This window comes from Oryctolagus cuniculus, chromosome 2 (assembly GCF_964237555.1).
Source record: "Oryctolagus cuniculus chromosome 2, mOryCun1.1, whole genome shotgun sequence".
Lineage (NCBI taxonomy): Eukaryota > Metazoa > Chordata > Mammalia > Lagomorpha > Leporidae > Oryctolagus > Oryctolagus cuniculus.
Window position 1 is genome coordinate 170,463,445 of NC_091433.1, and position 27,552 is coordinate 170,490,996.

Consider the following 27,552-nt stretch of genomic DNA (forward strand, 5'->3'; position numbering starts at 1 on the left):
ATTGAATTGCCAGTCCTGCTTGCAGGATTGGGCCTTGCAGTAGTACCCTTCAGCCTCAACCCTCCCCCTTCCCTGCCATGCCCTGGAGCTTCCTGCTCCGCTGTTCAGCCTGAAGGCACCAGTCCGTGAGTCTGTTTATGTGTTGGTTTTCAGTGGTTTTATTGATCACAATCTACTTTAGAATAAATACTGACTTCATTTTACTTTTTAAAATTGCACTTAATTGAGGGTCCAGTACTGTAGCATAGTAGATAAAGCTGCTGCCTGCAGTGCCAGCATCCCATATGGCTGCCAATTTGAGACCTAGCTGCTCCACTTCTGATCCAGCTCTCTGCTGTGGCCTGGGAAAGCAGCAGACGATGGTCCAAGTCCTGGGGTCCCTGCACCCGCGTGGGAGACCCGGAAGAAGCTCCTGGCTCCTGGTTTCCGATTGGCACAGCTCTGGCCATTGCAGTCATCTGGGGAATGAACCAGTGGATGGAAGACCTCTCTCTCCCTCTCTCTCTCTCTCCCTCTCTGTAACTCTGCCTTTCAAATAAAATAAATAAATTAAAAAAAAAAAAAAAAAAAAAAAAAAACACAACTCGCCCCTCACCCCAGTGCTGGGGCCGTGCATTTTGACTGGTTAGGTAGTGCCTGGAGGACTAGAGCAAATCTTTTTCCAGCCTTCTCAGGCTGAAGCTGTCCGCCCCAGTCTCTACAGGGAGATTTAAAGGGACAGAACCCTTTTGATGAGGGGACTGTAGAGCAAGGGAGGTCTCTGTCAGGTCACTGACAGCAGAGAAAATGAAATATAAACCTCAGCAGTCACACATGACAACAAACACAACCTTTGTAAAAATAGCCTGGAAAAGTCACAAATGGACAGCTGCAGCCAACAAGAGACATCTCCCTGACTGGAAGAACTACATTCCCAGAGGTAACCCATAACAACCATCAGAAAGTCCCAATCCCAACAATTTACAAAGCACTCCAAGGAACAGCAAAATGTGGCCCATTCACAGGAAAAAAGGACTCACATACTCGGCAGCGAAGTTAAATCAACTGCCTTCCTTACATCACTTTAATAAAGGCAATAATGGTCAAAAACTAAAGAAAAACAGTTAAGTGATCTAAATACAGAAAGATGATGAATTAAAATTCTTCAAAATTAAACTCAGTATATCAAATAATACTATCAAGACGGAGAAATGACAACCCACAGAATGAGAAAATATCTGTAAATCATGTGTCTAATAAGGACTTACTATCCTGAATTTATATTTAAAAAAGTTCACAACCCAATAAACATTCCATTTCAAAAGTAGGCGAAGAACATGAATACATTTTTCCAAAAAGGAAATACAAATGACCAGTAACAACATGAAAACATGTTCAATATCATTCATCATTAGGGGAAAAAAAGCAAAACCACAATCAGATACCGGTTCACACCTATCACTTAACATCTATTAGAATGGCTATTACTAAAAATAATGATAAATGACAGGACATAAAAATGTTGGGGACCCACCTCCCAAATTGCTTGTGGAAATGTACAATGCTACAGCCTTCTGTGGAAAATTGTGTAGTGATACCTCACAAAGTTAAACACAAGATTATCATGCTCCAACAATTTCATTTTTAAGGTATAAGCCTTTAAAAAACATGGTAAACAGGCAAGCATTTGACACAGTGTTCACGACACAACTTGAAACATTCACATCCCATACTAGAGTGCCTGGCTCAAGTCCCAGATTCGCTCCAGATTCTTGGGAAGCAGCATATGACGGCCTAAGTACCTGCGTCCCTGTCATCCATACAAGAGATTCAGCTCCTGAAGGAGTTCCAAGCTCCTGGCTTTGGACTGACCCAGCCTTGGCTACAGCAGGCATTTGACTAGTGAATCACCAGAGGGAAGATTCTCTTTATCTCTGTTACTCTCTCTCTGCCTTTCAAATAAAATGAAAATAATTTTTTAAAGAAAGAATGGGGGTTGGCTCTGTGGTGCAGCTGGTTAACATCCTGGCCTGAAGCGCCAGCATCCCATATGGGCACCGGTTCTAGTCCCGGATGCTCCTCTTCTGATCCAGCTCTCTGCTAGGGCCTGGGATAGCAGTGGAGGTTGGCCCAAGTCCTTGGGCCCCTGAACCTGCATGGGAGACCTGGAAGAAGCTCCTGGCTCCTGGTTTCGGATCGGCGCAGCTCAGGCTGTTGCGGCCATCTGGGAGAGTTAACCAGCAGATGGAAAACCTCTCTCTCTGTCTCTACCTCTCTCTGTAACTCTGTCTTTCAAATAAATAAAATAAATCTAAAAAAAAAAAAAAAGAAAGAAAGAAAGAATGGAAAACAAGGACTCATACTTGCACACCAAATACAGGTACATCAAAAAGTTCATGGTAAAAGAGAAATAAAGAACAGTTTGTGTTGGTGCAAAAAAAAATTTTTTTTGTATTGATAGTGTCATTTGATGTATAAAATTGAAAGAAAGAAAGAGAGAGAGAGAGAGAGAGATCGATATTCCATCTACTGGTTCACTCCCCAGATGGCTACAACAGCCAGGGCTGGGCCAAGCTGAAGTCACTTTGTCATATGCATTTTTACATGAATTTCATGAATTTTTAAAAACGATTCATTGTATGTATTTGAAAGGTAGAGTTACAGAAACAGAGAATCTTCCATCCACTGGTTCACTGCTCAAATGACCTTAATGGTGAGGGCTGGGACAGGCAGAACCCAGAAGCTTCATCCGGGTCTCCCACGTGGGTGCAGGGGCCCAAGCACTTGGGCCATCCTCTGCTGCCTTCCCAGGCACATTAACATGGAACTGGATCAGAAGCAGAGCAGCCAGGACAAGAACCAGCACCTAAATCAGATGTGGGCATTGCAGACGGCAGCTTAACCCACTACGTCATAACACCAGCCACTACATGAATTTTTTTAAGACTCCTCATAGGCATGGATTTCAAAAAATTTATTTTATTTCTTTAAAAGGCACAATGACAGAGAGGGAGAGAGAAAAAGATCTTTCCACCCACTGGTTCACTCCCCAATCCAGGTCTCACACATGGGTGGCAGGGGTCCAAGTAAATGAGCCATCATCCACTGCTTTCCCAGGTGTATTAGCAGGGAACCAGGTGGGAACCGGTGCTCTGATAGGGGATGCTGGCATCACAAGCAGTAGCTTAACTCAGTGCACCATCAACATGAACACCAGATTTCAACACGTTTTGCACTAGGGATCACATTGTGGCATAGGAGGTTAAGCCTCTGCTCGCGGCACCAGCATCCCATATGGGCACCAGTTCATGTCCTGGCTGCTCCTCTTCCAATCCAGCTCTCTGAAAATGGCCTGGGATAGCCGTGGAAGATGGCCCAAGTGCTTTGGGCCCTGCACCCACATGGGAAATCCAGAAAAATCTCCTGGCTCCTGGCTTCAGATCTAGCCAAATCGGCAGCTGCAGTCATTTGAGGAGTGGACTAGCACATGCAAGACCTCTCTCTGTGTTTCTCCCTCCCTCTCTCTCTCTGAACTCTGCCTCTTAAATATTTTTTTAAAAAGTTTTATACCAAAATTAGTTTTATTTTAATTATTTTCCTTCACCTTTGTGAAATATCTATTTATAGGAGAATTACAGAAAAAGGTATAAGCCATCCAAGTGCTCATATGTAGATAAACAAAAGGTACATATCCAGTGGCACATGATTTGGTGCAGCAGGTTAAGCCACCAGCTGGGATGCCCACATCCTGTGTTGGAGTGCCAGTCTGAATACCAATTCCTCTGCTTACAATCGAGCTTCCCGTTAATGCATACTCTTAGGCAGCAGGTGATGGTTCAAGTACCCAGGTCTCTGAACCCATGTGGGAGACTGGGATTAACTATTCTAACTTAGCATTGGCCTGGTCAAGCATCAGCTTGTCAAGAGCATTCGGAGAGCAAATCAATGGATAGGAATACCCTCTCTCTGCCTTTCAAACAGAGTTAATTTTTTTTTAATTGCAACAAACAAATGTAAAAACATTATGTGGCCGGCGCTGCGGCTCACTAGGCTAATCCTCCGCCTAGCGGCGCAGGCACACTGGGTTCTAGTCCCGGTTGGGGCGCCGGATTCTGTCCCGGTTGCCCCTCTTCCAGGCCAGCCCTCTGCTGTGGCCAGGGAGTGCAGTGGAGGATGGCCCAGGTGCTTGGGCCCTGCACCCCATGGGAGACCAGGAAAAGCACCTGGCTCCTGGCTCCTGCCATCGGATCAGCGCGGTGCACCGGCCGCAGTGCGCTGGCCGCGGCGGCCATTGGAGGGTGAACCAACGGCAAAAAGGAAGACCTTTCTCTCTCTCTCTCTCACTGTCCACTCTGCCTGTCAAAAAAAAAAAAAAAACAAAAAAAAAACAAAAAAAAAAACACACATTATGTAACAGTATGTTTAAAAAACAAAATATCAGGCATAAGTATAACAATAATGATAACTATATATTAATTGATTCAAAAATCAAAAAGCAGGGATTATCCAACTCCAGTAAAAGAAAAAAAATAAGAACCTAACTATATGCTATCTATAAGTTACCCATCTTAGATTCAAAATCACAAAATGATTGAAAATGAAAGTGTAGAGGGGCCGGCGCTGTGGCGTAGTGGTTAAAGCCGCCGCCTGCAGTGCCTGCATCCCATATAGGCAATGGTTTGAGACCCTGCTGCTCCACTTCCGATCCAGCTCTCTGCTATGACCTGGGAAAGCAGCGGAAGATGGCCCAAGCCTTTGGGCCCCTGCACCCACGTGGGAGACCCAGAAGAAGCTCCTGGCTCCTTGGTTCGGATCGGCTCAGCTCTGGCCATTGAGGTCAATTGGGGAATGAACCAGCAGATGGAAGACTCTCTCTCTCTGCCTCTCCTTTCTCCTCCTCTCTCTGTGTAACTCTGACTTTCAAGTAAAATAAATAAATCTTAAAAAAAAAAAATAGTGACATCTTAACCAAAGTGCTCAGTGACAGATAATAATTCTTATAATAAAAGGTCAAAAAAAAAAAAAAGAAAATGAAAGTGTAGAAATAATACATGACACAAATTGTAACCATTAGAGAACTGTTAATGAAACAAAGAGGAATATTTTATAATGACAATAGAACACATTTATCAAGAAGGCATAAAAAAGAGCCTTTCTAACAAAAAAAAAGCCTCAAACTAAGACACAGTTAAAAGGAACACTAATAATTTAACCAAAGAGTTGATCTCAGTATTAGCTCTAAGAATAAGAGGCCTTGATATAAAATGAGGAAGAGCTGAACAATTCCATCAGCAACACACAAGTGAAACGTACACTACCACCCAGTGAGTGTACAACATGTATTCTTTCCAGTACACATGGAACATTTTCCAGGATCAATAATACACCGAATCATTAAGTAAGTTTCAATGACTCCACATAAATGATGCTTGTTGACCGCAAAGAAATTAAATCAGAAATCCTGAGCACAAAGAAATCTAAAGAAACTTCAAATATTGTTAGGTCAAGCAAAACAATGTCAGGTTACACATGGGTCAAACAAGAAATCACAAGAGAAAACAGAAAATAGAACTCATTTTGAGCTAAAGGCAAAGAAAACACAAATATCAAAATTTGAGAATGCAGCTGAAGCAGTGTTTCCAAGGACATTTAATAGTTTTTAAATGCCCGCATCTGAGAAGTCTCTCACCAACACCTAACTTTCTATTTCTACCCTTAAGAAGCTAGAGAAGGGCCAGCGCTGTAGCCCAGTAGGTTAATGCTTCGCCTGCAGCACTGGCATCCTATATGGGCACCAGTTGGAGTCCCAGCTGCTCCTCTTCCAATCTTGCTCTCTGCTATGGCATATGAAAGTAGCAGAAGATGGCCCAAGCACTTGGGCCCCCGCACCAGCATGGGAGACCCAGAGGGAACTCCTGGCTCCTGGCTCGGATCAGCCCAGCTCCAGCCACTGTGGCCATCTGGGGAGTGAACCAGCGGATGGAAGACAGACAGACAGACAGACCGACCGACCGACCGACCAACCACCCGCCACCCGCCCTCCCTCCCTCTCTCCCTCCCTCTCTGTCTTTCTTCCCCCCTACCCCCTCTGTAAGTCTTTCAAATAAATCTTAAAAAAAAAAAAGAAAGAAAGAAACTAGAGAAAAAAAGAGCAGAATAAGTAGGAAATAAATAATAATATACATAACAGTGGAAATCAGTGAAAAGGAAAATGAACATCAAAGAGAAAATAAGTCATTTAAACCAGAAGACAGCTGTTTAAGAGAGGGGAAAATAAAATCAACAAAACGGATAAACCTGCAGCCAGACTGATTAAAAAGAAAAGAAAGAAAGGACACATGATCACAACTAAGAGCAGTGACATCAGTAAAGTCTACAGACACTGAAGATTATAAGGAGTATTTTGAAACTTTTAATGCTAAAATTTGTTAAGTGAAACTGATACAAAACAGTTTGTCAATCTCATCAAATAGATGATTTGAATAACTATAGAAATAAATGGTGTATGTAATTTTCACACCAAAGAAAACCTCCAAGCCAAAAGACTTAACAATTCTATCAAACATTTAAGGAAGAAATTAGACCAATTCTACAAAAGCTCTGTCACAAAATTTAGAGAATATATCTCAACACAGCATTTCTATCACACAAGTATTAATGATATCAAAATCAGATTAAGAAATAAAAACAAAAAAGATTATAAGAACCATATAATATCACTCATGAACATAGATACAAAAATTATAAACAAAACGTAAGACAAACTGACTCCAATGAAATATAATACATTATGATCTAGTGGTTTTATCCAAGAAATAGCACTCAAAAATCAATCAGTGTAATTCATAATATTAAATGAAAAAACATGATCATGTCAGGAGATGCAAAAAGTATTTGAAAAAAGACAATATTCATTCCTAATGGAAATTCAGCAAATCAAGAACAGCAGGCTGCAGGAAAGTCTCTCTCCTAAAATTACTAGTATAACAAAGATGAGACCATATTAGGACCAATAATCCCAGACAGTAGGACTATTAAGGACTTTTAAACCAATTATGGCTCAGCTCTTTAGAATATCAATACAGACAGCTAAGAGTGACTCATTACAGTCACACTCACACACAGTATTATTATATTTCCTGATATGCTTCTTTTTAATTGAGATATTTTAAATAAACTTTATTTTTTATGCACTAGTATTTGTCAGGTACCACAACTGCTTCCTTATCCTTACACTGAAAATTTTAGTCTAGTCATTTAAGTTTTCCTCTCTACTTTCAATGACTATGCAATAAGTATAATATCACCTACCTTTCATTTTAGACTATCATTTTTAAAATAAATGCATAATTTTATTTTATACCTTATATAAAGTCTCATGTGTATACGGGTATACATACTGTATCTGAATTTTTCAAATGTTTATTTTCATCTACATAAAAGTGAGGGAGGGGTGAGGAGAGAGGGAGGGAGGAAAGGAGTGGAGAGAGACAGACACATAAAGGGACACAGGGAAAGAGCATGATTTTCTATCCCTGGTTCACTCCCCATACGCCTGCAGCAGCTGGACTGGACAAAGCCAGGAAACAAGAACTCAACTGGGGTCTCCCATAAGGATGATGGAGTCCATGCATTAGCAAGAAAGGTGGACAGAACTGGAGCAGTTGGGAATCAAATCAGAACTTCCATATGGCATGGGGGCATCCCACACAGCTGCTTTAATCCACTTTGCCACAACACAGGAACCTATTTCTGAATTTTAATCAAAGATAGCTGTATCAAATCTATTGTTACTATAGTATTAATCTTACTTAAAATTATAACATTTATTAACTGTATATTTATTTTTATGAAAGAGTTTTATACTATTTGAATATACTCAAAGACCTGTGCCTGCTCTTCTTCCCTGGCCTCTTGCCAGGACAGGGCTTGCTGTAGCCCTGCGCCTCCAGGGCGCATGGCCTTCGGGCCATGTGCTCTAGGCTTCCTGGCCTAGATGCTCATCCACGTGGCTGGTTCCTGGTGCTTGGTCCTACAGAGAGACTGTAAAGCGGTGTAGTTCTGCATGCATTCTTATGGAGTTACTTCTAAGGGTACAGTTAAAAATTGCTATGTGATCGCAAATCCCCTTTGGGCTAGATGTTTTCACAGGTGAATGTGAAAGACATTCCTGACTGTTCCTATAAGCCAATCAGAGACCTTAGAACTTCTTAGACTTCTGGGAGTAATTGACAACGCAGGGACACAGACTTTGGCAATGATTGAGACTGCTCCAACCCACAAAGCAAATTTGTTAGACAGGATAGACAGAGACTTACAGACACTGGATAGGCAGGGTCTGCACTACACCCTTCATGAGCAGGAAGCAGTTACAGAAGAGATGATTCAACAGCCATCAACTCCCTTAGGATTAAGGGGATGGAGTCTCTGAGGGGGGAATGAATTAGGCAGATGCACCCTAGTAGGCCAGACCTTCGAGATGAGTCCCTGGAAAGTCCAGATGCTGAATGGTTTACTGATGGCAGCAGCTATCTGAAGGAAGGAGTTAGAAAGGCAGATGATAGAAGCCCAAGCATTACCACACAATACTTTAGCCCAAAAGACAGAGCTTATTGCATTGACTAGGGCTTTACAACTTGGAAAAGGCCAGCATATATATATGCAGATAGATAGATAGATAGAGTCCAGATATGCTTTCCTTGTGTTGCATGCACACGCAGCAATCTGGAAAGAGAGGGGCTTAGTGACTGCAAAGAGTTACCCTGTTAAATATGGAAAAGAGATACTGGCTCTACTTCAGGCAGCACTGGAGTCTTTAGAAGTTGGCCACTGCAAGGGATATCAGAAGGGAGATAATTATATTAACCAGGGAAATGCGTTAGTAGATAGAGCAACTACACAGGAAAGTTTGGAAATGGCCCTTATACGTCAATCTGTGGAAGTAGCTAAGGAATCTCACTATACGGAGCCTGAAAATTAATGGGCTCAACAGCAAGGCTATACTAAAAAGCAAATGGATAGTGGATGCTAAATCAAAGAATTATGCTACCAATGGCCACTTAATGGAAAATTACACAGCTCTACCCACTTGGGAAGAGATGCCTTAGCACAACTGGTCTCCCAAGCTTTTGGAGGAAAGGGACCAGATATGGTCATAAAGGAAATGACTCGCTCTTGGCCACTATGTTTACAGAATAACCCTCACCATGTAAGGCCACCTACCCTGTTGACTCCTGTGCAGAGGAGGGGAACATAAATAGCTGAAGATTGGCAGGTTGATTTTACCAATATGCTCCCTACAAGTAATTATAGGTACCTTCTAATCTTTACTGACACTTTTACAGGATGGATAGAAGCCTTTTCGACCCAAACGGAGAAAGCACACGAGGTGCTTAAAGCCTTGTTGAAAGACATCGTGCCACACTTTGGACTCCCACGGTCACTCCAGAGTGACAATGGAACTTCATTTATATCTAAAATAACCCAGTAGAACCCAGCAGCTCCTGAGAAAAATGACCATGCAGGAGACACTGAGAATGCCAGTGACTGAAAGAGCTCTGGCTCATGAAGTGAACTCATTAGATGAGATAGGCAGAGACTTCCAGACCGAGAACAGGCAGGATCTGCGCCCCTAATCAGCAGGAAGTAGCTACAGAAGATGGAGACTCGACGCCCATCAACATCCCCTTAAGATTAAGGTCTGGAGTCTCTGAGAGGGGAATGAAGTAGGCAGGCATACGGGCTAAAATTGATCAGATTTGTGAACTGGAAGACCACGCCCCTGTGTGACCTCATGCTCCTACCTGATGCCTTTGCCACGCTCCTGTGTGGCCTCATTCCCCTACCTGGCCACACCGGGGTGCCCACCAGCCAATCAGGTTAATTAACCAGTCCCCTTTGGAGTGGGTTAAAAGCCTAGGGCACAGTGTGCCCGGCCCTGCTCTTCTTCCCTGGCCTCTTGCCAGGACAGGGCTTGCTGTAGCCCCGCGCCTCCAGGGCGCATGGCCTTCGGGCCATGTGCTCTAGGCTTCCTGGCCTAGATGCTCATCCACGTGGCTGGTTCCTGGTGCTTGATATGAACCCCTATTCACCTCTCTCCCCTAAATAAAGCTCTCACTCTCTTATGCACCTTTCTTACTAAATAAAAGCTTAAAACGTAAAAAAAAAAAAAAAAAAAAAAAAAAGACAAATGTAATATCTATTTCATTAACAGCCTGAGATTTTTTTTTAAAGATTTATTTTATTTATTTGAAAGAGTTACAGAGAGAGGTAGAGGTAGAGACAAAGGTCTTCAATCCGCTGATTCACTCCCCAGATGGCCACAAAGGCCTGAGCGGAGCCAATCCGAAGCCAGGAGCCAGGAGCTTCTTCCGAGTCTCCCACAAGGGTGCAGGGGCCCAAGCATTTGGCCATCTTCTACAGCTTTCGCAGGCCACAGCAGAGAGCTGTGAAGTTCTTATAGCAGTGCAGTGACACACACATGATCAAAAAGTTAAAATGGGGCCATCATCACATGTTGAGTGAAGACCCCGCATACAGTGCCAGCATCCTATATGGGCGCTGGTTCAAGCCCCAGCTGGTGCACCTCCCACTCAGCTCCCTGCTAATGGCCTGGGAAAAGCGTTAGAAGATGATTCAGTCCTCTTCCTTGGGCCCCTGCCACCCAAGTGGGAGATAAGGATGCAGCTCCTGGCTTCTGGTTCCTGGCTTCAACCTAGCCCAGCCTATACCACTGTGGCCATCTGGGAAGTGAACCAGTTGATGAAAGATCTCTCTCTTTCTCTGTCACTCCCTCTTTCTGTAACTCTTTCAAATACATAAATTAAAAAAAAAAAAAAAGTTAAAATGATCTCTGAAATCACATAGTATTTTAATGGTTTTGAAGTTTTCAACCCTGATTTAAAATTTTATTAACTAAATTTATTCAGCACTGCTCAGTTTCTTACATTAACCTAGCTGGATTTTGATATTTTTTGAAGATTTTCTTTTCCTTGTCTTTTCACTAGATGTAGTTCAAAGGTAATCTAAACCACTACATTAACCATTATCCTCCTTAGCTAAACTCTCAAAATCTATTCAATGCAAGAAAAGACTCGGGCCAGTTCTCACCAGAACCACAGACAAGAAGCATGAGTACCTCTTCTCAAAGCCCCACTCCTCTGCCCAGCCTTGGTTTTAGTCATCAAGGCTTCACCATACATCCTTGCCCTACCTTCCTACTGTATTTTAATGGCACTATTCAGTCTACCTGACTCTGTCAGTAATCCTTTTCAGCAACTGCTACCTTCCCAATTTAAAATGTTTACATATTAAAACAAATAGTTACACCATGTGTTAATTCTAAATGGGGTCTAAAATGTCACAAAAATGACTCACCACCAGTCAAATGTTAGGAATAAATAAAACAAAAAATATGACAAACTAGTAAATATTTAAGCATTTTTATTTCAGAAATGAGCAATATCTGTGTCAGAAATTTAACATATAAAGTTTCATTTAATTTAACAAGCCTAGGAAATAGGTCCTCTTATCCTAACTCAAAAATAAGGAAACAAGGCTTAATGAGTTTAAAGTAATTTGCCCAAAGTTGTAATTTGAACAGATGCAGAGTCGGAACTCAAAGAAACCATCACAGGTTTTCTTCTTGAGGTTAAAGCAAAGATACTGATGGACTTATTTACAATTAGAAACTGAACTGTAAAAGACTTTGAGAGTAGTTAAAACAATAGAAAGATCTCACCACTTCATTACAAAACAATACATTCCTCTGTATCTATATGATCTAAGATTCATGCTAGGTATGCACATAAACAAATGCCACACATATGGATTTAAGAATCAAAACAAACAGCTTACCTTTGGTGCATGCACACAACCTATCTGTGCCGGAGCAGTAAATGACAGAAACAAATGTGTCCTGTTCCTCAGTGCCCTCCTTTTTAGGAGGTTCCACTTTGGCCAAAATTTCAAAGTTTGAAAGATCTAGTATTTTTACATATCCTCCCTGAGTGGTTATTACCAGGTGTCCAAGAGTGGAAATGTCAGACTTTCTTTCTCTCTCAATGCCATTCTTTGAGGTTAACTGCATTTCTTCAGCAGGTTCCTCATAGTCATCCTCTCGATTATCCAATATATCTGGTGGAAGCAAAATGAGCGAGGTAATTGTGTCCTGGGGATCTTTGATATGTTGGATTTTTATGGGCTCTTCTTCTAAAGTCACTATCCGAGTGGCATAATTCATTTTATAAAGCACTAAGTATCCACCACTAACATTCCTCTGCTCAGGCTGAATGATCAAAGGAGTCTGTACATCTGCTGGTGATTCATGTTGGATGACACTAAGGTTCGCACCATTCACTACAGCGAGATTTGATTCCAGCTCACCTTTCCGTCTACTACATAGTGCAGAGTTTAATTTATTTAAATTATTCAAGGCCTCTACTTGATTTATTGCACTCAAGGATTCAACAGGGCATGTCCGCAGCCCTACCAACAAATGGATTCCATCAGCACAGGGAGTTATTGAGTCTACACAAAGATTCTCCTCCTCTGCAAACTTTGGCAGCCGCAAGCACTGAACCAGAGTCCCCGGCTTAGGAAACACAGAGTTCCACTTCTCAGAATCTGGAGACGCAAGGCCAGCTGCTGCATCTGCAAACTGCTGAATGTAAGTCACAGGGGGGTCCTGCAACAACAGCTGCTCCTGACTGTCCAGTTCCATCTCAATGATCTGGGGAACAGTAAAGCCATCATCATGCAAACTTTTACTCATAATATTGTTCATCTGTGAAAAGATTTTTCCTGCTTTCTCATCAGATTCCTTGATGCTATAAAGAAGTAAAACAGGCAAAGTCCTCCTTACCAGAGGAGAATTGAGTTCTGAATTAGTGCAGGATTCATTGTCAGTTGACCCTTGCTCTGATATACTTTCACCCTGAGTTCTGCTTAAACCATCCAGTGACCTGTGAGAATTACTACTAATAGGGGAAGTAGCAGGAGATTTGTATGTTAATAAACCTCCTGCCAACAAACACGGAAAGGGAATGTTGTGTTGTTCCTGGTGCTTTTCTTTTGTCTTCTCATTCTTAGAGTTTGTTAAGCAAGGATTTGCCCCAAGTTCTTCAAGATCCTTAACAGTATCTTCAAGCACATTTGCAACAATCTCCCACTGAAGTTTTTCTGGTTGTTGGAGAATGCTGAGTGCTGTTACATCCAGGCTTATTTCCATGGCTTCCTTTTGTGATGTATGCCCTTTGAAAAGAACAATATTTATTTGATATGGCCTTGTAAATGTAAATCAGAATCTTTGGTTTAACATTTTTCATTTTTCTCACTCATCTAGTTAGTCAGTGCATTCTAATTATGTAAGTAAACGAATTTAAAGAATTTTACAAGAAATTTAATCAATACTGAGACAAATCTACTCAGAAAACTGTAAATGTATTCAGGAGACTCAAAATTTTCAATTCATAATACATTCTCCTGGCAATTAGTGACCAAAACTCCCTTTTTTAAAAACTTTGGTTAACAAGTTAAAAGAGTGAATATATATATAAATTAATACCAAAATCACAAGATTTCTCCACTTCCATTCTTTGACTAAAAAGACACTCCATACTACTTACACATCTGTACACTTTCCCACAGTCCACAAAAACAACGGAATCTCAGCTCCCTTCCTTCCAACATTTGGGAGGAGTCACTGCACTGTTTCTTCTCTCACCCCATGATAATCATTATTAGCAGAAAATCACAGAACAAAATTTAATTCTAAACTTGATTTTAAGAAAATACATTACTAGGGTGTCAATTTTAAATTTTTTTTAATTTACTTATTTGTTTGAAATATGTAGCAATAAAGAGAAGGAAAAACAAGAGACAGAGATTTGGTTCACTCCCCAAATGGCTGCAACAGGCAGATATGGGCCAGACCAAAGTCAGAAACCAAAAACTATCCAGCCTCCAACATGGATGGCAGGGGCCCAAATACTGGGCCATCACCCACTGCCTTCCTAGGCATATTAGAAAGAAGCAAGCAAGCCAGCAAGAAGCTGGATTTGAAAGAGAGCAGCTAGGACCGGAAAAGGTACTCTGATAGGGGATGCCAGCATCACAAGTGGAGGCTTTATCTAATGTACCACAAAGCTGGGCGCTAAGGTGTCAATTTAGATAGAAACCTATCTTCTGAATCATCTGCTTACCTTTAGTTCAAATAAAGTCTCACAACCAAATTATCCCTTACTGACCTTTCTTGAAATTGTGTCCTTGTTAAGCTGCCCCTTATGAATAGTACAGAAGTCATTTTTGAGTCCTTACCCTTCAAACATGTTGATCTGTCTATATAAACCCCTACAAGAGATGTCAGCCCCCAAATCAGGTATAACCTATTGATACTCAACTGAAAATTGCTTCAACCAACTGTGTTTCTGAATAGTACCAAAGATTACCAGGGAGGCAGCAACAGTGACAGACCACTTTAGGTAGTTTTTGGAGATCCAAAAAAAATTGGAAATGCCGTTACAAATTAGACAGGAGGAACAAAAACGAGGAAAGGGAATAAATACAAAGAACTCAAGGTGACTGTAGGAAGGCTTAAAATACACCCAAGTAACTAAGAGCACAACACAGACACATGGGACAGAAAATACTTCAAGTATTAATCAAGCTCATTTTACACCAATTTTCTTAGCTATTTCATTCATGATGTCTTCAACATGCCCAAGGGCAACTTTATCTGAAATCTTCCATAACATGGGGGTGATCACATTTCACATAACATTACTACCTTCCTCTAAGACAGAAACCTCTTCTAGCTAATGCAGAAGAAAATCCAAGTTATAAATATAAACTCTAACTATAAGGGCTGGCACTATGGATTAAAGCCTTTGCCTGCAATGCCAGCATCCCATATGGGCACCGGTTTGAGTCCCAGCGGCTCCACTTCTGATTCAGCTCTCTGTTTATGGCCTGGGAAAGCATCCGAGGATGACCCAAGTCCCTGGGCCCCTGTGCCCATGTGGGAGACCCAGAAGAAGCTCCAGGCTTCAGACCGGCTCAGTTCCAGCCCTTGCAGCCATTTGGGGAGTGAACCAGCATATGGAAGATCTTTCTCTGTCTCTCTCTCTGTCACTGTCTTTCAAATAAAATAAATCTTTGAAAAAATGAAAAAGAAACTCTAACAGTACTAAGCAGCTGTTCATTTATTTACACATTTGGCTATACTCACATGATGCTTTCTTATTGTCATGCAATTTTTTTTGTAAGACATAATTATTTGTTTGAAAGGTAGGGTTACACAGAGAGAGAGAGAATCTTCCATCCACTGGTTCACTCCCCATAAGTCTGCAACAGCCAGGGCTGGGCCAGGCTGAAGCCAGGAGTCCGAAGCTTTCCGGGTTTCCCCCATGGGTGCAGTGGCCCAAGCACTTGGACCAACTTCAGCTGCTTTCCCAGGCATATTAGCGGGGAGCTAAATCAGCAGTAAAGCAGCCTAGACTTGAACCAGTGCCCATATGAGATGCTGGTGTTGCAGGCAACAGCTTAACCCACTACACCAAAATACCAGCCTCTGTATATTTTCTCTTACTTTAGACCGGATATTTAAGGTTGAAAATAAAATACTTTATTTAAAGCTGAAAGTAAGATATTTTATATCTTAGCATTTTATATCATAGTAGAGTATAATTAAAATACTATATATTAAAATACTAATTAGTATATATTAAAATACTAATATATTATTATTTAGTATATCATATTAGTATATCATATTAGTATTTTATATCATAGTAGAGTATAATTAATTCTGAGGATATTCAATTGTTTATTGAACTAAACTAACAAACTTAGATAGGTTTTTAAAAAAAAAAGTTATGGTAGCGACAGGAATTTAGCCAAGCAATTAAGACAAAACACTGGTTAAGATGCCTGCACCCCATATTGAAGTGCCTGGGTTCTGCGAAAGCTCTCTATATACATCTGGGTAGGTGTGTACGTATGTGCTTGTATTTGTGCACACACATACCTCTCAGTTTCTTTTTATTAAGCTACTTTAAGATATCACCCCCCAAAAAGGAAATAAATTTTAGACTGTATTTATCTTGAGTATATTTGAAAGACTATAAATAAGCCATAAAATACATATATTAAGTCATACTTAATACAGTAGTCAAAGTAAATGACACGTAAAGTGAGACTTTACCAAGAAGGAAAATTTAACAAGTGGCATCACTACTCTGCTTCTTCTCAACAATTCAATTAACATCTGTTAAAATAGCACATACACACAGACTGACAAATCCTGCAGTAAGGACATCTAAAACATTTTAGATCACAAAATAAACTTAAATACAACACAACTTCAAACATCCTGCTGTATAGGTACAACCTTTTACTGAAAAGCATGAACTCAGGCTGCACTCACACACTTAGAAACTAAGAAAAATATTCTATAATTCTTCGACCCAATTATTCCATTTAATGGGAATCATCTAAAGTTGTAGATACAAGTTTTTGAAATGGTACCTGTAATTTTTTAAATACTTCAGAAAGTGATCACATGGCTCATGAATATCAAGTATACATAAGGTTACTTCACAAGCCTACATAAAATCACTGATAATCTCTCAATGTATCAATTAGTTCAGAAGATATAATTTACTATGAATAAGTTACAAAACGCTCAACAAAGCAACTGAAAATTATAAACTGAAAGAATTTTTTCTCCTACCCTATCTACTTTTAATACTACAAAAAGATCTCTCCAACCCTAAAAGAGGTTGGAGATCAACAAAAATATATGGTAATAGTCTAGCTACTAGGAAAGTGAAATAAAACAGGACAACAGTAGTGAAAGGAAATGACAAAAAGTCAGACAGACATAGATGAAAAAGATAAATGTAGAAAAAGGATAACAAAACAGATCACATACATGCAGAATTACAAAAATATGTACTGATATTCTCTAGGCCTAGAGAAAAGAACAAAGCTACAGCACACAAAGAAAAAGTCAGAGGTAAAATAAAAAATATTTAAGAACATAAAAAGGGAGGCCTGCACTGTGGTGCAGGTTAAGCCACCTCCTGGGATAGCAGCATCCCATATGAGCACCAGCTCAAGTTCCAGCTGCTCCACTTCTGATCTAGTTCCCTGCTAACACACCCGGGAAAGCAGCAGAAAATGGCCCAAGTGCTTGGGCCCCTGGCCCCCATATCAGAGACCAAGATGTAGTTCCTGGCTCTTGGTTTTGGCCTTGTTCAGATATTGCTATTGTGGCCATTTAGAGAATGAATCAACAGATGGAAGACACCTCTCTCTTTCTATTTGCTTTTTTTTTTTTTTTTTTTGACAGGCAGAGTGGACAGTGAGAGAGAGAGACAGAGAGAAAGGTCTTCCTTTTGCCGTTGGTTCACCCTCCAATGGCCGCCGCAGCCGGCGCGCTGCGGCCGGCGCACCGCGCTGATCCGATGGCAGGAGCCAGGAGCCAGGTGCTTTTCCTGGTCTCCCATGGGGTGCAGGGCCCAAGCACCTGGGCCATCCTCCGCTGCACTCCCTGGCCACAGCAGAGAGCTGGCCTGGAAGAGGGGCAACCGGGACAGAATCCGGCGCCCCGACCGGGACTAGAACCCGGTGTGCCGGCGCCGCTAGGCGGAGGATTAGCCTAGTGAGCCGCGGCGCCGGCCTCTCTTTCTATTTGAATGTGTGTATGTATGTGCCTTTCAAATAAATACATCTTTTAAAAAGAATGATTTTGAGACACAGTATTAGTTATTCCTATCAACCAGCATTAGGCCGGTGCCGTGGCTCATTAGGCTAATCCTCCGCCTTGCGGTGCCGGCACACCGGGTTCTAGTCCCGGTTGGGGTGCCGGATTCTGTCCCAGTTGCCCCTCTTCCAGGCCAGCTCTCTGCTGTGGCCCGGGAGTGCAGTGGAGGATGGCCCAAGTGCTTGGGCCCTGCACCCCATGGGAGACCAGGAGAAGTACCTGGCTCCTGCCATCGGATCAGCGTGGTGCGCCGGCCACAGCGCGCTGGCCACAGCGGCCATTGGAGGGTGAACCAACGGCAAAAAGGAAGACCTTTCTCTCTCTCTCTCTCTCTCTCTCTCTATGTCCACTCTGCCTGTAAAAAAAAAAAAGCGCAATGACACCTATCAACCAGCATTAAACAATGAAGCATATTCCTTTGCCTTAATATTTCGTAAGAAGCAGTTACTCCTTGCCTTAATATCCATTACTTTCTACATAAAATTCATTCTCTATTCACTATTTTCTTTTGGTTTAATAAGAGCTTTAATTTTTCAAGTTTAAGAGTTTTAAACATGACTTTTATTTAACATCGTATATTATGCAAAAAGAATCTGAATTTGTTGACACATAATATGTCAAAGATTTAACGTAACTTCTACTTTAAAACACCATGTAAATTTTACTTGTGAAACATGTACTTACCACTAATTCAAGATGTGTCACACATAATATTTTGGTTTTCTCTGTGTATTAGTGAACATTGAGTTTGTCTTAACTAAGAAATTTATAACTGGTATTTAACTTCTGAACTGTGTAAATCTAAGGACTTTAAGAATGTATCAATAACATTTTTTACATACCTGTCACAGAATCTGATCTGGAATGCTCTTCACTGTCTGAATCCTCCAGTAAATCATCACTTAAATCAAAAGACAAAGTAAAAACAATCTGAATTTCAAAAACAGTATACATGAGAAAGTCAAAAGCAAAGCAGTGTTAAAACCACTGCTACTTATCTCACGCGTAACGTATTTAAACTAGCTTAACTGAGATATAAATAGTTGTTAGAAATCATAGCTGAAAATGAACCACCTTAAATCATTAAATAAATGTCTACCTCAACAGAATGTGGAAATTACTAAGAATCTGAAATAGCGCTCACAGAGATCTAATGGCAGCTACATGAATGGGGTACTTTGGGCAACTAAAGGAATCAAAGAAAGCAGCAAACAACAAAATCAGACATGAGTATACAGTTGTACAATTCTAAGAACTATCCTATCACTGAATTCAAGACACCTATCTGAAAGCAAATAAAAGTTGTACAAATAAATACACATAAATATATGTGTACTCTCTCACACACACGCATTTCATTATTTTGTGGTTTTTGTGTTTTCAGGGGCCCATTAAGAGCACTGTGACACATAGGAAAGCTACTACAACTCACAAGATAGGACCCTCATTTGCTCTCAAGTGGAAAAAAAGTCAGCCTCCCTCTTTGTATCCACATTTATCTCCCTCTTTCCCCTGTTAGCAGAAAAAAAGATATAATTCCAGATCATTCTAACATAAATTAGCATGTCTACAGCAGTTTCTAAAATTCTGGTAACTTCATTATAAAAATTAAAAGATGTTTTTCACAGAAAGAAAAAGCAATTCTCCCTCAATTCTCCTTTTTTAAAACAATATATTGCACTACATCTGAAATGCACAGGCATTTGCAATGCTACTGCATACATTCTGTAAGTTGGTAAACTCCATTAAAGATGCTGAAGGATTCTACACTCCAAGGCAATGTTTGAAATTTGAGGGTAGGTACACAGATACTAAGAAAGTCTGTCTGCCTGAAGTTTGTCAACATAGTAAGTGTCCATATACCAATTTCATTTTGTAATTTAAAACAACAAAAACAATGCAACAGGCAGGTGTTGTGACATGGTTGGTTAAGCCACAGTTTACAATGTCTACATCCCATACAGGAGTGCCTGGTTCAAGTTCTAGTTACTTTGCACTCCCAATCTAGCTTCTTGTAAGACATGCATGAGAGACAAGCATCCAGGATGCAGAGAGGAGAGACAGAGAAATCTTCCATCTGCTGGTTTACACTCTAAATGGCTGAAATGGCCAAGGCTGGGCCGTGCCAAGCCAGGAGCCAAGGCTTTCTTCCAGGTCTCCCAGGTGGTGCAGGGCATCCTCTGCTGCTTTCCCAGGTGCATTAACAGAGAGCTGAATGCAAACTGGAGTAGCTGGGAGTGGAACCGGTGCTGATATGGGAAGCTGGCACTGCAGGCGGCGGCTTAATCTGCTGCGCCACAGCGCTGACCCTAGTCCGTTTTAAATCCAGCTTCCTGTTAATGTACCTAGGAAGGCAGCAGAAGATGGCTCAAGAGCTTGAGGGCCTGCCCCCTGTGTGGAAGACCTGCATACAGTCCCTAGTTCCCAGCTTCAGCCTGGCCCAGGGTTTGGGTATAAAACAGCATACAGGGGGGCAGTGCCATGCCGCAGGTTAATCCTCCACCTGCAGCGCTGGCATCCCATATAGGCACCGGTTTGAGCCCCAGCTGCTCCTCTTCCAATCGAGCTCTCTGCTGTGGCCTGGGAAAGCAGGAGAAGATGGCCCAAGTCCTTGGGCCCCTATACCCACATGGGAGACCAGGAGGAAGCACCTGGCTGCTGGCATCGGATTGACACAGCTCCGGCCGTTGCGGCCATTTGGGGAGTGAACCAGTGGATGGAAGACCTCTCTCTCTCTCTGCCTTTCCTTCTCTCTCTGTGTAGCTCTGACTTTCAAATAAATAAATAAAATCATTAAAAAAAAAACAGCATACAGAAGATCGATCTCTATCTTTAAAATAAGTAAATAAATAAATCTTCAGAAAAGAAAAGAAAGAAGATTAAATCAAAAACACATAATAGGTTTCAGATACAGAGGCTTTTTTTATATTACCCAATAATAATCAGGGATTGGCTGCTCCACTTCTGATTTAGCTCCTTGTCAACGTACTTAGAAAAGCAACAGAAGATGGCCCAAGCACCTAGGCCCTCACACCCACATGAGAAACCCAGAAGAAGCTCCTGGCTTCTGGCTTCAGACCTGCCCAGCTCCACCACTGTGGCCATTTGGCGAGTGAACCAGCGGATGGAAGCTTGCTCGCTCGCCCTCTCTCTCTCTCTCTCTCTCTCTCTCCCTGTCATTCTAATAAATAAATCTTAAAAAAAAAAAAAAAGAAGAAGAAGAAGAAGAAGAAGAAGAAGAAAGAAAATAACCACATTACCCAACTCCACTGAGTTAAAAGATAAAATAGGCTGGCGCCGCGGCTCACTAGGCTAATCCTCTGCCTTGTGGTGCCGGCACACTGGGTTCTAGTCCCGGTCGGGGCGCCGGATTCTGTCCCGGTTGCCCCTCTTCCAGGCCAGCTCTCTGCTGTGGCCTGGGAATGCAGTGGAGGATGGCCCAAGTCCTTGGGCCCTGCACCCCATGGGAGACCAGGAGAAGTACCTGGCTCCTGCCATCGGATCAGTGCGGTGCACCGGCCACAGCAGCCATTGGAGGGTGAACCAATGGCAAAAGGAAGACCTTTCTCTCTATCTGTCTCTCTCACTGTCCACTCTGCCTGTCAAAAAAAGAAAAAAAAAAAAAGATAAAATAAAGTAACATTCTTGTGTATGCATAGAAAGTACGCTATTTTTAGAGCTTCATTTATTTATTTATTTTAAAGTCAGAGAGAGTGAAAGAGGAGAGACAGAGACAGAGGTCTTCCAACCACCATTTCACTCCCAAATGGCTGCATCAGCCAGAGTTGACCAGGCTGAAACCAGGAACCAAGAGCTTTTTGCTGGTCTCCCACATGGGTGCAGGGGCCAAGCACTTAGGCCACCTCAATTGGTTTATCAGTCTATAAATAGGGAGCTGGATTGGAAGCAGAGCAACCGGGACTTAAACGGGCACTCATATAGGATGCTGGCACCACAGACAGTGGCTTAACCCACTACACCACAGTGCCAGTCCCAAAAGTAGTATATTTTAAATAAGAAATTCAAAAGCCTTGACAGTACAAAGAGAATAACCAGATAGATAATGATCATAAATTAGAAATAAAAATTTTATTTTCAAGGTCTTAAAGAATATTATACTCTTCTCTACAACAGTTTATGACAAAAGTTCTCAAACTATTAAATGATAAAAACCATATGGGTAAAATAATAAGATTATATCGGGTGAATATAAAAACTACATCTCAATAAAACTTTTTAAAAAATCACATGGCTTGGGGCCTGTGCTGTGGCGTAGTGGGTAAAGCTGCCACCTGCAGTGCCGGCATCCTATATGGGTGCCAAGTCGAGTCCCGGCCGCTTAATTTCCGATCCAGCTCTCAGCCTGGGGCCCCTGCACCCACATGGGAGACCCGGAGGAAGCTCCTGGCTCCTGGCTTTGGATCAGTTCAGCTCTGGTTGCTGTGGGCATCTGGGGAGTGAACTGGCGGATAGAGGACCTCTCTCTCTCTCTCTCTGCCTCTGCCTCTCTGTAACTCTGCCTTTCAAATAAGTAAGTAAATCTTTAGAAAATTTTTAAATCACATGGCTTAAGAAACTAGAACATACATAAATTTTAACATAATTAGTGTAATTGTGGTATTCTTCAGTTTTTCAACATCCATTCCTACTTCCAAAATAAACATGCATTACTTATATAATACACACCAGATTATTAAAGACCTTTTTTTTATTTTTAAGATTTATTTATCTATTTGAAAGAGAGAGAATCTTTCATCCACTGGTTCAGTCTCCAAATGGCTGCAATGGCTAGGGCTGGGCCAGGCCGAAGCCAGGAGGCCAGAGCTTCTTTGGCGTTTCCAACACAGGTGGCAAGGGTGCAAACACTTGGGCCATCTTCCCATTTTTCCCAGGCCACCAGCAGGGAGCTGGATCAGAACTGGAGCATCCAGGACACAAACCCATGCCCATATGGGATGCCAGCTGTGTGGCCACAGCTTAATCCACTATGCCAGAATGCAAGCCCCTTTTCTTTTTTTTTTTTTTTTTTTTTTTTTTTTTGGAGAAGCAGAGTGGACAGTGAGAGAGACAGAGAGAGAGACAGAAAGGTCTTCCTTTTGCCATTGGTTCACCCTCCAATAGCCGCCACAGCCGGCGCGCTGCACCTGGCACACCGCGCTGATCCGATGGCAGGAGCCAGGTACTTCTCCTGGTCTCCCATGGGGTGCAGGGCCCAAGCACCTGGGCCATCCTCCACTGCATTCCCAGGCCACAGCAGAGAGCTGGCCTGGAAGAGGGGCAACCGGGACAGAATCCGGCACCCCGACCGGGACTAGAACCCAGTGTGCCAGCGCCGCAAGGCAGAGGATTAGCCTAGTGAGCCACGGCGCCGGCCTTTACTAGTCTTTTACAGGACATGAAAACTTTCACAAAGTACTGAGCAAAATAAATAAGAAATGGGAAAATTAAAAATGCTTAGTAGGGCCGGCGCTGTGGTGCAGCTGGCCTGAGGAGCCAGCATCCCACATGAGCGCCAGTTCTAGTCCCAGCTGCTCCTCTTCCAATCCAGCTCTCTGCTGTGGCTTGGGATACCAGTAGAAGATGGCCCAAGTCCTTGGGCCCCTGCACCTGCGTGGGAGACCCGGAAGAAGATCCTGGCTGCTGGCACAGCTCCAGCCATTGCAGCCATCTGGGGAGTGAACCAGCGGATGGAAGACTTCTCTCTCTGTCTCTACTTCTCTCTGTAACTCTGTCTTTCAAGTAAATAAAATAAATCTTTAAAAAAAAATGTTTAGTGAAGATTCTATGTGTTGGGCCTGGTATGTGGCCCAACAGTTAAGGATCACTTGAACATCTGCAAACCACAGTAGAAATAAGTGTGAGTCCCAGCTCCACTACGTGTTGGCTTCCTGGGAATGCAGGCTCTAGGAGGCAGCTCAAGTACTTCTGCCCCTGCCACCTGCTTGAGAGACCCAGACTGAGTTCCTGGCTCCTGGTTTCAGTCTGGCCCAACCCCACTACTGCAGGCATTTGGGGAGAAAACCAGCAGATGGAAGATATCTCTTTGTCTCTGTTAGCTTTCAAATAAATGAAAACAAATACAAAAAAAATTTTTTAAGGAAATAACGGAAAGAATGTATAACATAAAAAACAGTTCTATACGTTGTTGAAAACTAAACATTACTATCATAAAGGTATCTTGGCTAACATCAACACCACAAAATATTCTTAAAGTTAAATTCAGGAAATTTTTACCAATTTGACAAAATATAATACAAATGACTACTGAAACAACTAGACAAAATATTAGTTCATTAAAATTTTTCAACATCTTCTTTCCTTAATAAATGCAAATGGTCAAAAACTATTTTTAAGCAAATTATATTGATAATGACTTTAAACTTCTTGGATAAGCTTGAATTTCCCCATTAACATATTATTCTTCAATCTAGTGAAATCCTCATAGGGTATTTTATATAAAACCAAGTGTAATGCATGTTTTTCTGAAGTGGGACTTGTCTGGTTCATTCTAACCACTACCAATCAAATAGGACTCCGGTTACCTCTTGGGAGAGTGGAAGGGATTTAAGGTTAGGGATGCAGGTCCACCTCTTCTGCTTCCTCCTACCACACCAACTTAAGAATAATCTTGTTTTCCCCTTTATTTGAAAGGAAGGGGCGGGGGAGAGGGAGGGATCTTCTATCCACTGTTCACTCCCTGAATGCTCCCAACAGCCAAGGCTGGGCCAGGATGAGGCCAGAAGACAGAAACTCAATCTGTATCTCCCACATGGGTGTTAGGAACCCAACCACTTAAGCCTTCATCTGCTGCCTCCTATGGTGCACATCTGTAGGAGGCTGGCTGGACACAGAGTAGCTCAAATCCAACAAGGGATGTAGATGTCCCAAGCAGCAATTTAACCACTGCGCCAAATGCCTGCTCCAGCAGTGATCTTTCTGTATGATTTGTCTGTCACTTTCTAAAGTCAGGAAGAGGGATTTAAATCTCAAATCCAGAAAACTAACCCCACATATCAGAATGTAGTATTTCCACCAGATATATGAAGGGGTGCATTTTTACCTAATACACATTTTAAGAAATGGTAAGCACAAGTTGTAATCCTAGAAGCCTATTTTGACTTACTTCTTAGTCCTCAAACCATATAACTCACTCCAAGGCAAAGTTCTATTAAAATCAGAGTTTAGAGTAAGTAAAACACCAACTTCATTACATTATTTTTCTGCTAACTTCTAAGAAATTCACAGAAACCAAGCATGCTTTGTTTCCAGTTGTACTGGTAAACACGGCTAAGAACTCAGACAGTAGGCAAGCTGCTTACCCATCAAGCTCTCACAGGGATTTACAACAACTGAGAATAAACATGAAGCTGTCATTCAGTCGGTTCTGGAGTTCAGACAACATTTATCTACATACTAGTAATTTCAACATGTTATTACCAAGAGGAACTAGACAGAGGTATTTTCCCGACTTGTGAATTTTCCATTAATTCCATTAATGAAACAATTTCCATTAATAAAATCTTACATTACTTATTAAAGAAAGTGCATGCCACTGAAGAAGATGGGAAATAAAATGGTAAATCACTGAGTATGGTTTAGCAGCAATCACATGTGAGCCTCTGTAGATGAACTGGCAGGTATCCCTATAAATCAGGACATCCCATCAGTTAAACAGGTTACATTTCACACTGCTACCTGCACAATCTTAAAAGAGGTAGCTGTTTTGCTTATCCTAAGCTTAGTGGTCTCTGGAACCCTGCATTGTGCCTACTGGGGAATACTGCAAATGTTGCCGTACCATCCTAACCCAGTTCAGAGTGACAATTGCAGTGTTTCCTCAGAATCAAGTGGGTTGGAAGGATTTTACTCGGATTATGCTAACCCCACACAGATCAGGTGCAGGGGGAAAAAAAATCACGAACCTGTCAGAAAAATCAAGTTAGAGAAGAATCCAGAAAAGCAACTTTACCAAAATGTTTCTACAGAGATGATTACAGTGTCCCAACTCACGGGTGACTACTGGTGTATTATTCTAAACAATCAGAGCCTCTTGTTTCACCTCAGGTCATTTAACTTTCATTAGCACTTCCATAATTTAAGGTTCTAACATAAAAAGGAAATCTAAAATTTAATTCAACTGCTCTATGAAAAGATATAATAAAAGGCAAAATTACAAATCTAATCCAAGAATCTCATTTAATAATTTAGACTTTACTTTTCAATGTGGCAATTATTTCCAATGGATATAGATTAAGACAGAAAATATATTTTGCATAGTTTGGCATTTCTAAATGTAAGTTATTTAAGACTCAGTATTCAGATTTCTAACCATTTAATCTCTAATCATTTAAATTACAAATTTTTCTGTTTCTTTCATTAAAACACTGAGAATATACAATTTAGAAAAAGAAAACCTGTAACAGTGAACAAATTCACATACCTATCTCCTTCCAATTTGGGTATGTCTGAGCAACTAGAGGAATCCTCCAGCCACGCCAAAGTTGGTCTCCTTGAATCAACTCCTGAGCTTGGTTCTCCTGATAGAATAAGTTGCTGTACAATTGCTGGATCATAGGCATTAATTTCAAACTTTAAGTGCACCTAAATGAATGAGAAGCCTGAGTTTACAATTGATTTTTTTCCAAATTATTTATGTTACTTTAAAATTAAAACATACCTTCATAAGCTTGGAAACATCCCATATGCAAATCTTTCCTCGTTTAGTTGCAGCAGCTAAAAACTGAGGGCAGCTCCCTGACCCAAAGCAAGATATTCTGTCAGTTCCATCTGTACAAGGAAACTGCGCAGGACTTGTTGCAAGAGTGACCGACAATGGCACATTCTGCGTGTGTTCACCCTTCACAAAGGGGCAGTTTGGGGAATGTCTCTCATGTTCAGACCTTTACGCAGATGAAGAAAGGAAAAAGTTTACTGAACAACAAAGCAGTTAAGTTTGCACTTTAAAACAGAACTCCAGGATCATCATCTTTCATTGTTAGACTTACCTATCATTCAGTTTTAGGCTCCTTCTAACATACTGAACTATTCACATATTCAACATTCAAAGCACTTACACTAGTAGTTGTTATTGTAATTGGCTACAAATAGTCAGTCTCAGATGAAACTTGGGACAGCGATGCTACAGTATCATTTGTGTTACACTAATACACTAAAAAAATTGTTTAATTCTTGATATTTCCTCACACTGGTTTCCTTCAACTGTGAATGAGTAACTACTTTGTTTCAATTTTACTAACTATCTGAAAGCAAGATTTTCAAAGGGTTAAGTAAATGACATATATTAAAAACACAGAAATATACCTTACATATTCACCACAGGACCTAATCAGACAAGCTACTTCAAACACAATTTCTTTTCAAAAAAATCTTCCAAAGGTAAAGTTTATAAATCACACAGTCGGACTTCTGAATCCATGGGTTCCACGTCTGCAATTTAACCTACTGCATATAAAAACTGCACAACTTTTTTCCTGTCATCATTTCCTAAACAATATAGTAAAACAACTAAGTACATAGCATTTAGTATGTACACTGTGGGCATTATAAGTAATCTAGAGATGATTTAAAGTAGGGCAGATCAAAGAAGGATGTACTTTTCTCTAACAGCAGGAGAGAACTTCCATTTTGCTTATGAGTTGTCCAAACACTGACGAAGATTGTGGACTCAAAAGGCTTCTATAGCCTGAGCAGCTCATGTCAAGAGCCTCAGGTGGTCATTGCTGTCATACATAAGAATGTTAATTTTTAAGTTAACAACAAGAATCACAGTGCACTAACTTCCCATGCAG

At 41.3% G+C, this 27,552-nt stretch overlaps 1 protein-coding gene across 22 annotated transcripts in view; it reads right to left on the reverse strand.

Moving 5' to 3' along the window:
- Nucleotides 1-27,552, reverse strand: part of BIRC6 (baculoviral IAP repeat containing 6) — a 272,057-nt gene that overhangs the window by 169,791 nt on the left and 74,714 nt on the right. For all 22 annotated transcript variants that reach the window (XR_011386716.1, XR_007918299.2, XR_011386717.1 and 19 more), the window contains exons 7-10: nucleotides 26,421-26,643; nucleotides 26,184-26,344; nucleotides 18,586-18,644; nucleotides 11,836-13,230 (exon numbers count right to left, since the gene is read on the reverse strand). Coding sequence is in view for 19 of the 22 variants with exons in the window: in XM_070069267.1 (XP_069925368.1) it covers nucleotides 11,836-13,230; nucleotides 18,586-18,644; nucleotides 26,184-26,344; nucleotides 26,421-26,643 (1,838 nt within the window). In the remaining 3 variants the exon portion in view is untranslated. The remainder of the gene's footprint in view (nucleotides 1-11,835; nucleotides 13,231-18,585; nucleotides 18,645-26,183; nucleotides 26,345-26,420; nucleotides 26,644-27,552) is intronic.